Consider the following 12,701-nt stretch of genomic DNA (forward strand, 5'->3'; position numbering starts at 1 on the left):
GGGGGGGGGGGGCAGTTTCGTGTTTTTTTTGTTTGCTTTTTTCTTCCATTTTTTGTTTTCAATTTTATTCCATCGTTCTTTTCTTAGCCCGTGACCGCAAACCAACGACAACAACCCGAGATCACCGCCACTACCACCCATTGTTTATTGGTTTTCTTCCTTGTCTTCTCCATGCACCCGAAACTATTTACCCGAAAAAAACACACTAGAGATAACCTCATTTGGCTGTAACATTCCTCCCCACCCACCTCGACTGCCACGTCCGCCAACCATGCCCTGGTCTGCGGTTCTCCAGCATTGCGGCTTCTCCAACCCTCGTGAGATGACGGCGTCGTCGTAATCTTCCATGCCCGACAGTGTCTAGACGTGTGGCGGTTGTCGACCCTGCTGGCATAACATCCTACGAAGTACGGAGAACACCAAAACCTGCACTAGCAAAACCGTCCATAACTGTTTGGCCCGTTCTGGTTTCCGCTGTCCGCACACACGACACCTCGACAGCCGTCACAGTCGCCAAATTGCGCGCGGGGAACGACCTTGCCCATGCATTACTGCACCCATCATGAAAGAGGGGCTGTATGGGGCAGACCAGCCAGCCTATCGGGATGGTACCCTTGGGCGACGGAAGGAGAGAAAAAGACAAAAAGAAACGCTCGCACAATTGGAGCCGTAGGACTTTAACGCCCTCAGTTTCCCCTTGTTCGGCGGGTGGGAAAGCCCTCTTGTCGGTTTCAACCCCATCCACGAGCCGCCTCCACGTCTGCCTCCACTTCCACTTCACCATCCCAGCAACGAGCCCACTGTGACTGCTACGGCTTGCAACATGTCAGCGAATACGATGCTCTCGGCGCTGGAGCTGACGAGATCCACCCCGCTCCTTTGTCTGACCGAGGTTGTACGGTTGCAAACTCACATACATCAATGGCGGGAAGGCCCGTCGCCTGCTTACTCCGGACTGCGAAAGACGGGACACGCTTTGCCACACGCCGAGGCAGTAAGAGCTGGTGTCACATCACAACCAAATCATGAAATGGCCCTTGAGACTGACTGCAGCCGATCTCGTGCCAGCTAGTCTTGCAATGGCACCAGCTTCGGTCACACATCGAAAGTGACAGACATTGCGATGGACGCGCCTCGTTTGCGCATCCTGCTGTCCCTTGGGTTCTCGTTGCACCCCCAATCATATACCGTTCCAATGCGACGCCGACACCCTGTCAGACATGCCGACTGCACACTCGTCCCATGTCTCTCATTGCTGGCCTGCTATTGGAAGCCTACGCCAGACTGACAAACTCAAGACCAAGCCGCTGCCGCCTTATCCTTGATGATATCGTAGTTCGGCCTGGCTCGCGCTATTTTCCCGCAACATACTGCATTGCCCCCACGGCGCACACAAGCATGAGCCGTAGCAAGATACAGTGTTGCGCGGTATCACGGGACCAAACAGAATCCTCATCATGCTGCGCCATGCTTTCAGCTGCCGAAAAGACCAAATGAACTGGTCTCTGCCCGTTTTCCCCGGCCCAATTCCCCGGCAAAGCACAATGCCTTCAGAAGGTTACGGGGTACAAACAGCAGTGCATGCATGTGCAAAGTTGCGATTCCATCTCTCTTCTCGTGGGTTTCTCCTTCTCCCCTCCGTCAAGCAACAGGATACCATGAGGATGCCGGCCTCGTCTGGGCGGTCTTCCACAGCGCCGTCGCTGCGGCCACAATGAGGATGTGTTTTTTTCGTTGTTGTTTTTTGTGGGGAGTGATGATTGATTCCGTTGCCAGTGAAGAGCACTGTAAATGCAGCGAGGCGTAATCTTCACGCAAGCACTCCCTTTGAAAGCGAAAGGACTGGAGCCGTTACGCGATCACCGCCAGTTGTCGCTCACGGGCAACGCGGGTAGTGGAAATTGGGAGAGAGGATCGTCTGGGGGGAAGCAACGCAGCTGCATATTCCTGCAGGCACAGCAACACACATCTTGGAAAATGTCGTGGGATCGTCACTCTGGACGTCGACACGCCCACCATAGTGCAGCACACCGGCGCATCTGCTCGAGCGGCCTTTCTCTCATAGGATGGAAGGCCTGAACCACCGTGGATCCTGCGGAAGCATTGACCTTGGCTGCTTTGCTTAGCCCTCGATTCGCGCGGGTCAATCCAAATCTCGGTGTTCACAACAGCTGAAGGCCAACATGGGCGGCCCTCGGACGAGTGCAATCTCGGCGGCTGGCGTGGTTTGTTCAAGATAATCCATTTACTGCATGCATCTCGGTCACAATTTGATCCTTCAATCCAACCAATCTCGGCGGGCAGGAGAGAATGCGGATTAGACAAATTTAGACAAAGAGACGGTCGTGCCCGCCACTATGTCTCGCCTCAACTGGCCGACTTGCCCGATTAGGACTCGGGATGAGGCACCAGCCTGTCAGAACGCTCACAACATCAATCCCTGTGTTAGTCTTCAGTTCGTCTCGGACTGCTCGGGGTTAACTGTCAGGTCACTCTGTGTCACTCACAGGATGGCAGGCTAGGTATACCTACTGACCGCCAGCATGGCAATGCCCCCTCCCCCTTTAGTTTTTTGGTCTTTTTCCTTGCCCCCCCTCTAAGCACACGACTTGCCGACTGTATTGCCCAAAGAACTTTGCCTTCCAATTTGATTCCTTTATCCATGGCGAAACTCTAAATCATAACCACGCATGGGCCCTCGCTGCACATCATTTTGCGTTTGGGCATGGGTGGCACGGCGCAACCTGGCAACCTCATCATCAGGAATCAGGAATCAGCCGGGTTGTGGGGATTTGGCACATTGCGATCACTCACTGGACACAGTTGCCTGACTTGCTCTTATACCTACAGTCCCCAGCGCGGGAAATACGATGGCCATAGAGATGTTTCAGCACTTTGTGATCATCACCGTTTAACGGCGTATACGGCCGACACAGTGGCTCACAGATACCGATTGTGGCCCAGTTTCGGTCGATCGTCTGTCGTCCTCCGACTGGGCAGTGCCTGACTTTCCCCAGGTTTGATTGCCCCGAACAAACAAGTTAGCCGTCGACTGCTCATTCATGTTTCCCCATTCTGAGTCGCCAATGAATGCGCGCTCTCTTCATTTGTGTTCTATTCCTGTCGGGTGGGCGCAGGATTTGTGTCTCAAAGAACAGTCTAGTGGGACGGTCTGGAGTTCCGACTCGGGGTTGAGAGGCCAAACGCAAGCAACCCGGCTCAATACTGAACACTCTCACTTGGGGTTCCCATGGTTCAAGGCTTCAAGCCACAAACCGAATGCCATCGGTTGAGCGTGCTGGTGCTAAGGCCAGGCACCCGCGGATGCGTTCCGAGTAGGCATTGTGAGAGAACGGATGACACTGGTACCCACAGCCGCCAGCTCATGTCTCACTTGGTTCTGACCGGTGTTGCAACCCAGGGGCCGGGAGTCGGGCGGCACGGCACCGCCGACAAACAGCGACGAAACCTCCGCAAACGAGTTCAGCACCACTTCGTCCGTCGATTCCCAGCCTCCAATAATAGGTGCCGGCGTCTGCACGTCTCATGTAGAGGCAATTGGTGGCTCCTTAGCGATCGTAATGACACTCTGCAAACGCAAGGATGTAATGGAGCATAGTCGACATAAGTTATGACCATGGGTGGCTAGCAATGGCGGGTCTGAATGGCTTGCATCGAACAGGCTCTGCTTGTCAGTCTCGCGATGGCGACGTCCAGGACCGGGTTCTCAAAAATTCAAGCAACGCTATAAGACAATGACATTATACCTCGGTGCTTGACTCAATAAACAACAAGGCGTAGCCGCGTCGCGCCGTGTCCGTGCACCCGTTCCCCATCGTCGCTGGGCGGATTGTCCTGCATCCCTCGTCGGCAGACTTATCAATAAAGCGTTGGCTGTCAGGTTGGGCTGGCATGCTGGGGCGTGGGAACTCTAGGAGCTAGGAAGCAGCTTGTTGGTAATGAGGACGGTCCATCGCGTGCCTGACGCTCGAAAACCACTCCAACAGCGAAGGTCCATGGACGTGTTGGCGCAGGCCCCCCGTTGGCCTATTGATTATTCCATCCGCAGCCTCACTTGCATCACCGGATTGGAGACCTTGTCCTCATCTTTCCAACATGGCCGCAGGATAACCCCATCCATGACGGGGGCCCTTGACGGCTAAAGGGCTGTTGCGTTGGTCTGTTCGGCACTGCCCATGGACTGCCCAGGCGCCTAAGCGGCAACAGACATGGTAAGATGGGGGAGGCGCGCGGCCCCTCGTACAACGACTCGAAACCGCGAACGAGAGCCCCTTGGAGATAGAGTAAGTACTCGCACGCAGCGTCTCGAGTTTCTCTTGAACCCGTTACCCGGAAGATTCCTTGCGGCCATCAAACGGCGAGCACACCACCCAAGGGGCTGAGTCCTTCTAGAATGCTTCCATCAATGGAAATCCCCCCATGCGACCTCAACTCGGCGTACCTCAGCTCCGGGTCCCGAACCCCGGTCAGCTGATGCAGATCACTCCACAGACGGGCCTCCTCGTCGGGACCGCCGTTGTTATTTTGCTCCTGTCTTCCGTTTTCCAGAAGACATATCTGATGTCGTCGTTTCTGTTATTGATTGTGGGAACTCCAGGCGAGTTGCCCCAGTTCCTCCACTTCACGCACGACTCCTTCCTGATCCTTCCCATAGCGAAATTCCCGTCTCCATTTTCTCATCTCCATGTCTGGAAAGGGAAGGCGGGCGGTGTTTGAGGACAGTGGGGTATGTGACGTGCGGTTGGGAGGATTTTGGAGCGGCCGAGGATCCCGTCGACAGCGTCCACGGCGCAACACCGTTATTCACTACGTACTACAGAGTATGGTAGGTACTTCGATTGGGGCATCGGGTCGTGGGCTCGTGGTGGAAACTGGTTGAATCGGTTTCCCAGGACGGCTAGCGTTGGGCGCTACTCATGTCCGCGTCGTATTCCTCCAACCTTGCTCCAAGCACTGGGCAGCGTACGGCGCAGCAACGTCGAGGGATCCAGTGCGGTAGGAGGTCCCTCGACGTTGGGCTTCTGGCTCCCCCATAGCGGCCTAATGTGTCGCTCAACGTATAACTCGAGGTTGTTTCGGTCGCAGCTCTGTATGCCCAAGAGCATCGACCAGACTTTGCCAATACGACCAGTAGACGAATCAACCCAATGCCACCTTGCGCAGCTTACAGACGTCTGCCACCCATTAGCCAGGGGTTTTACGCAACCTACAGACCCTCCCTCACGCGACGCTCCGCACTAGTCGGCACCACGAAGGAGCCAGTGCCTTGAATAAGGTACCTCAGGGTGTGCGTTGCGGAGCTGAGTGCGGAGCGCTGTTACTATTCTCGTGCGAGAGTTTCCAATCCACAGTCGCTGCTGCTTGCGCTGAGCGGGGCTTACACGATTCGTCGGGTTAAGATTTGGGGGTCGAACCTAATATTCCTTCTTGGGGATTGTCGTGAAATCATCGACTGCGGTTCTCGGCTAAGCAGTGGTCGGCCGTGTCTTGCCCCCATCGGACGTATGTGACATGAGAATGCCTGCTTTTTGGCTTTGATGAGACTCAAGATCGGGCTGCCTGTTTTTGTTTTACATCCACGCAGCTACTTCATCTTTTGGCAGGGTGCGTCTAAAACAGAGGTCGTGGTCACATTGCCATCGTCCATTCAAAGTTGGTGCTGACTACAACCCCCGCAGCCTACAACATCTCGTCTTCACCTTCACACGGATCCCTGACTGTTCTAACACGACCTAGCAAGTTCAGTCGTCAGAGCGTATCCTTGGCCAGGGATTGCAACGTACTCGACGGCCCGGCCGGCGTGCTGCGAGTCGAGTCGTTCATTCCACCCTGACGCCGCTGCGAAACGAAATGGTTCACGAGACTTTCTACGGTAGGCTTCGGAGTGGCTCGCCTCAACTAAAGTCGTCTTGCTGTTGCGCGACGGATGCTGATGCATGTCGAATATTGCCATAACATGGGAATAGCCACGCCTATAGCCCACCTTCCAAAACCCCTTCTGTTATAATATGGCTGGCGATCCTGGCTGGCTGCAGGCCACGCCTCGAAATGCCGGACGACGCAGTCCGTTCCCCGCGCGTCTCAGCTTTACGCAGACGCAAATGACCCTGATGGGCGGCATTATGGGATGGCAGGGCCTAGTCATTGCGACCTGGCGACTGGAATGGGTAGACGCCTGCGAGACGCACACGCGGCGCACGTACCGTCGAGCTTCATCTCAGGACGAAGCATCCGCTGCTGCAGAGATGATGGCAACTAGGGAATCGTACGATGCGACTCCAGAGTCAAATCACGTCCAAAACGCCGGCTTCAGCCTGCGGGTGCAAGACGAGGCGCACGGAAGCCACTGCTGACAAGTTCCAAAGTCTGCTGCAACCAGCCAGCTGCTCCAAGTCTGTCCCTCTGCGGCCTGTGGCGTCAAGCCATGCGACCCCGTCGGGAGCAGATCCTGTCCCCAGCTTTTCCTTTGCTCGCTCATTCTTTCGACCTGCTGTCTTGGTCTTTGCACCGGACGGCGGCCGGGACCGTGGACGGCCGGAGCTGGAGGGGCTGCCGAACGCCGTGGCGCCGAATGAGATTCACGATGGCCTCACGTCACGCCCCAAACCGGCATCATCTGTCCGGCCCTGCCCTGCGGCCGTTTCCGCCACTATCAATTTCCTTTCAGTCTGATACCACCATCATGGGCAGAAGAAAAGCTGTCCATCAAATCAAACCCGCACGTCTCACTAATCGCCACACTGCAAAGGCCTGCTTACAATAGGCCCCTGACTCCGGCGGAGTGCGTTCCAACCACAAAGGGCACCCCTTCGCCACACACTTCCTCTCTTGCAGCACGAATATCCGAATTAGGCAACTCAGCTCAATGCCTCCGGCATCAAGACACGGAGATCGGTTCTCGGCTCGTACCACTCACACCCTCCCCGGGCCGAGCCCCTCGACGTTTGCTTCGCTGGCGACCAATGTGCCCTCAGGGCTTTGCGACAAGTCATATCGACGCTTGTCTTACGATGAAGAGACGGCCGTGAGGGGTTGACGAGCCCGCGCGGTCTTCAAAGACACGTTGTTACGCTGGTGAGTCTTGGAATGCGCAGCTGTCCCAATGCGGTCGCTGATGATCGTATTTGATGCCTATTGCGCCGCGGACGCGTCTCATGGTGGCTCATGTGCTATCTGCACAATGTAGCGGCTGCCTGCGTCTAGACAGCCAGGCTGAGTCTGCAGCAGTAGCCATCTATCTATCATGTACGGACAGCTGCAGCGAGTTGTTTGCTGCGCCGTACACATACCGCCTACTCACCGACGTCCTTCCTACCCTGCCTCACAAATCCTCCGCCTTACTGCTTTCTTCACCTCGTGCAGCCTGCAGGCGTACACTAGCATCACGGGACGCTGATTACGCTATTGACGGCGTTTTGGCGACGCTCTCACTAGCCGGATACCAGGGAGAGGTTTCAGTGCAGGTCGGTGAGGCGGACGACGTCTGTACCTTCACCGAATCATGCGTTCCTTTCGTTCTGCTTGTACGACCCGACTTGTCAGCTCATACCATCGCCAACCCGCATGGCCCCCGCGTCTCGTGTTGACGAAGGCAATTGCGCAAAGCAGTACGATACCATCGTGCCCGGTCACCCGGGTAGCTTCACCTCAACCTAGATGTCCTGGGCCGGGCTGGCGTTTCCATTTGACTCACAAGTAACCTGGGCGTCTGCTACACCGCGCAGAATCGCACCTTGTTTGTCTCACGCATGTCAGCAAGGAGGGCGACGGCTCCCTTTGGAAGCTTTGTGAGCAGTCACATGCGACTGCTGGTTCTCATCGCATTGAATGAGGCTGCCAGAGTCGGGGGTGACGCTGCAGCTTTCCCACCTCAAGCGAGTTACGTAGACGACGGCGCGTGGGTCCTGCGGCGTTCTGCTTCTGGTATCCTCCGGTATCAGTACCCATCGGGGTAGCCTGCTGATATTGTGTTTGATTTAGCAAGAGACCTTGTGGTATGGCCTGCCACGTCACTACAGGTGAGATTTGACCGGTCGCCTCCAGCGATTGCAGCTTACCCTCTGCGTCGAGGGATTCTTTTATTTGCTTTTGGCGGTAGTTTTGAGACAGGTCGGATCTGATGCTCATGCGAAACTCGTCCGTTCAATGGCCGTTGGCGCCGTTGCCATACCCTGGATAACGCTCCAACTTTATCCAGCTGCGATCGCCCATGGCCGGTCGCATCGCAGCTGGTCACGGCGGTCGCCAGTAGTGCGAGCAGGTAGACAAGTCAGCAAGTGCTGTAAAGACATGACACGGCCCTTTCTTGGCAGGAATACGCGAAAGCCAACGGGACTCTCCTCGCTCGGAAGGGGGGATTCCCCTCCTAGGTGGCTTGTACATCGGAGACCGGGATCGCGCGGTGGTCTCGATCGACACCGACCGCCTGGGTTTTGGTGCCCCTATCTCTTTCGGCAGGGCACGCTGCTAGCAATGGAATACCCAGCCCCTAGCCACCTGGTCAACAAAATGAACCCCTGGCGCCTGGCGATGGCATCGTCCACGTGAGGGTGTCATTGGCAGGACATTCAGAGCGGGATGGGTCCGGCCGAGAGTCCGTTGCAATCCCATCGAAAGCGGAGCAGCAGATGCAGTGCACTCCTACGCTCATGCAGAGCCTCAGTTCTGATGTGAGAGCCACGTCGAACGGTACGGAGCATCCCTAGTGTACACTTCTTTAACGACACGTGCTGCGTGGGAGCTGCCTGCTTACATGGCCGAGGTGACGGCAGGGAGGGCGCGCATGTCGCAAGGCAGCAGGAGAGGCGAGGATACTGAAAGCGAGAACCATTTCGGGCTACTCGCGAGTGAGGCAGCCGGCGGTTTGTTGAGCGCAAAAGACCAATTTGGATATTTGTGATGGAGGGTAGATGCAGAACAGGGGGGGTCATGAGCAAGGGGAAGCGATGGTCTGCGGGCTGGTCCTTTGTTAGCGACGGTCCCTAGTGCTTTCGTCAGCTTCTGTTACACAGACGTTATCGAGCAGGGGGCGGAGGGGCATTCTTTGGAATAGCAGAAGGCAGCAGCCTGGCAAGAGCTACCAAGGGGGCGCGTGGATGCCATTGAGGAGCCAGGCGAGGTGATATCTGATTGTTGACAAGAGGTCCAAAGGCAGCTTCGAGGTGAGTCGGGCGAGAGTAGACGTCGGACATGTTGGTGAGAGGTCGCACACGACTGCTCACCTTGAGGCGTCGGCGTCCCGGGGGCCGTGGGAAGTTTGTCATGGATGCGGACAGGGGGGGTTTTGGTTGGACTGGGTCCCGCCCGGCACATGGATTGGGCAATCCGTTCGGACCCTCGTCCGTCGACCACCCACCCGTCCGCGCCGCCTCGCCGGCAACGCGACCCCCGTTCCACGACCAAAGGCGCAGGAATGGCCCCCGGTGGTCTTTGATCCGGGATTCGGGTGGAAATAGGACGGCGATAGGGCGGAGGGATCCGGAAGTTGCAGGGCGCAGGAGGAGGAGGAGGAGAAGGAGGAGGGCAAAATGGTAAGCTGAAAGATGCATAGATAGGTACTTTTTGGGGTAGGCGTTGGACTCTGTTTGCGTTGGGGGCCTGCGAGTTGCCGCTGGGGATGGAGTTGTGCGGTTGGTTTCGACGGCAAGGCAGGGTGATGCGAAGTCGATGTGAAGTCGATGTGAGGTTGATGCGAGGTTGATGTGAGATGAGGCCAAGTGAGCGTCCAGGCGGGTAGGGTTGATGGATGGAAAGAGCTTGGAGCTTGGAGAGCTGAGGGGGCGGTCTTAGCAGAGGTGGACGCAATGTATCGAAAGGTATGGGGAGGGTTGAACAAGGTAGACGAGGGAAGTCAAGTACATCGATGTAGAGGATGTATTTCAATGTCGCTGCTGGTTCGTGATACTGCCCCTTCCGGGTTGGCACGTTGTTTCAACTCCCAAAGTGCTGCCTTGTTGGGTATGGTCTGGCATTCTGTGCTTCCGAGCAGGACTTTGTGGATCTGCCGGGGGTAGATGAGGGTGTGTGGGCGGTTGTTTGCCGAAAATAAGTGTACGGGGGCGTGATATACAATGCAAGGTGATGGTCATCGCCTTTTATGACCAAGTCTCTGAGCCATCTTGTGTTTTCAGATGTCATTTGCTTAATGAGCAACGCTGCAGGCAGCGAAACTGGGATGATGGATGATGTGAGCCTAGCGAATGCCCCTTGATCTGGACTGAGAATTATCAACCCTGCATCGGTCCTCGGGAAAGAGTAGCCCCAGGACGGAGGGTTCCCCAAGGCATGAGATGGGTGTAGAACTCTAGGTGAGTGAGATTGAAGCGGGGAGGATCAGCCGGCTGATTGGCGCCATATGAGCTGGAGGCTGTATGAGGGAGAGACAGGAGGACGCGGTAAGAGGGGATGCGGGAGTTACAGAGTCAGTCGAGGGACGGAGACGCTGGGTAGAACCGTGGAGGAGCGATGGTCGCCGGCATTGCGATGGATGCGTGGGGGAGATTGCGCGGATAACCCGCGGACTTTTTGCGTAACGCCTCGAGCTACTAGCCAGAGTGAGGCTGTTTGTGTTTGATGGGTTTCTTGGGGAGGTCGCGCGCGCATCTACCTTTTCTGGCATATGCTCCCGCAAGACCGAGACCCATGTTCCTGGGTCGATGCTCACGAAGGCATAAAAGTTGGAGACATAGGGGTGAGTCGTTCGGAGCTCGTCTCGAGGTAAGGGAGGATCCGAGGTATTAGTGTGTTGCAGGACAACAAGACATGCATTAGGCGAAGGCAAACGCGGCCAATCCGTGAACTCGCGTGGGAGACCGTTGAACGCATGGCTATTGATGCGGACGGCGAGGATGGTGGTTGTTGCGTGAGCAGAAGATCGACTCGGACTTTAGGCGCGATTGAGGGTTTTGTGTGTGCTTGGTTTCATTCGGTCGCTTGTTACGAAGCCTATACACGCATGTGGTGGTATACGGAGTGAACATATGAAGCCTGTCTTGACCCCCGAAACCACATAAGGCCGTGTGTCTATTTGCCTTTCCCCGAGTTGACGGTTGATCCAAGTCCGTCGGCACTTCAGGTGCCGTTTGCTTCTCCACGGTGACGTTGATGAGATGTGGAGAGATGAGATGAGCATAGGTCATGGGACCGAGACGAACGGTATCTGGGCGTGACATGGACCGGGTCCGCGGAACCGGAGGGTTTCTGATGCACCCCTACGATTGATGCCCTCTGGGACCATGGTATGATTCGCGGTGGATTCAAGAGAAAGGTTGTGGGTTTAGGTGAAGCAAGTAGATTAACGGAAACCGAGACTCACTTGGGCATAATGGAATGGACTACTCCATTAGATGGCGGAGGAGATAGGGGTTGTCGTGGGTTGGAGTTGTCCAAAGTGGATGCCGAACGCGCGGCGGCAGTGATCGTCTGGCGTGATCGGATATCCTACCGGAGGAAACACATCTGGGGACGAGGCTGTGAGAGAGTGACGTTCTGAGGCCATAGCGCTTCCGGCCGTTACTATTTACAAAAGCTCCGGCTCGAGGCCTCCAGGCCCGGATGAAGTGTTTGATGATCGGCCGTAAAGACGTGTTAGAGCAGGAGGCAGTACGTCTCAGCGTTGCCCCTACAGTCTAATGCCTGAGCGAGCGTGTGTGTCTTGCCCAACGTGAGTCTGCCCACGTAAATGAACGCGTTGGCGTGTTTCGTTTGAGAGAGGACGACTAGGGGAGATTAAACGGAGTCTGGCATAGATTCGCAAACAGGATACACGTATTCCAACGGATGAGACTAGTGGGGATGAGGGCTTTTGGGGGAGGATGCAGAAGGACGGGGATCATGGATTCTCGTTGACGGGATGTGGAGTGCGTGAGTACATTGGGAGATGTTGGTGTGGAACGGGCTTGGTGGAGAGGGGTAAGTAAGCGTTCTTAGTGAGAAAGGGGGATGTGTTTGAGAGTTATTGATTGTCCTGTGGAATTGAGCTAGATGATCGACGATGTGGGTGTTCGGAACATTTTCTGACGATTGTAGGGAATGGCGATGAGTGGCTAGAGGATTAAGAGTATCGACGGACGTTTGGGCTTGATGGCATATTAGAGGGGGTGTTCCTACAGCCGTTGGAATTGGTAAGGAAAGACCGATTCACCTTGTGAAACTGTTAGTTTGATGTGGGAGAAGGGTTGTTTCTTTTCGTTATCGGATGACAGAAGTTTGTCCTCGGTCATTTTTGGACGAAAAGAAAGCAAGGACCTAGACCCAAGCCTGGTCTAGATAGATCCATGAGTACAGTTGAGTTGTATGAAGGAAATCAAAGATGACTCGGGGACACGGTGAGCGCTGACTCAGTGTGGCCCCCATTTGCTCTGTTGCAGGAAGGTCAACGTTATCGGGCTCATGTCTGTGGTACTTTTGTCGAGATTTCCTCTTCATCGAGGACTCTGTTACGAGAGGAGGGAGCTACGGTAATTAATTTGGAAAAGCGAAATATACTGCAAGCCCCTGATTCAACTCCAGACAGCTTTCGCCCTGTGGCTGACGGGCTTGTGATGTGGGTGTCCGAATAGGTCTCATTCCGCATGGTCATGAGGAACTCAATACTCGATCCGGCCTCGAAAGCTCACTGCTGGCAGAATTGACTTTGCGCGCCGGTCTGTGTAATAATGTCCGGGCTGTAAGACGACCTT

General features: G+C 55.5%; 1 protein-coding gene across 1 annotated transcript; it reads left to right on the top strand.

Annotated features, from left to right (window-relative positions):
* Positions 1-6,029: 6,029 nt before the first annotated feature.
* On the top strand, positions 6,030-6,374 carry ColSpa_01120 (uncharacterized protein; the record flags this gene model as incomplete). The annotated part of the gene is made up of 1 exon (XM_049267332.1): positions 6,030-6,374. One exon carries the CDS (start codon positions 6,030-6,032, stop codon positions 6,372-6,374), a length of 345 nt encoding a protein of 114 aa, XP_049123289.1.
* Between the last annotated feature and the right edge of the window lie 6,327 nt (positions 6,375-12,701).

The sequence above is a fragment of the Colletotrichum spaethianum genome, assembly GCF_022836535.1.
Source record: "Colletotrichum spaethianum MAFF 239500 DNA, contig02, whole genome shotgun sequence".
Taxonomy (NCBI): domain Eukaryota; kingdom Fungi; phylum Ascomycota; class Sordariomycetes; order Glomerellales; family Glomerellaceae; genus Colletotrichum; species Colletotrichum spaethianum.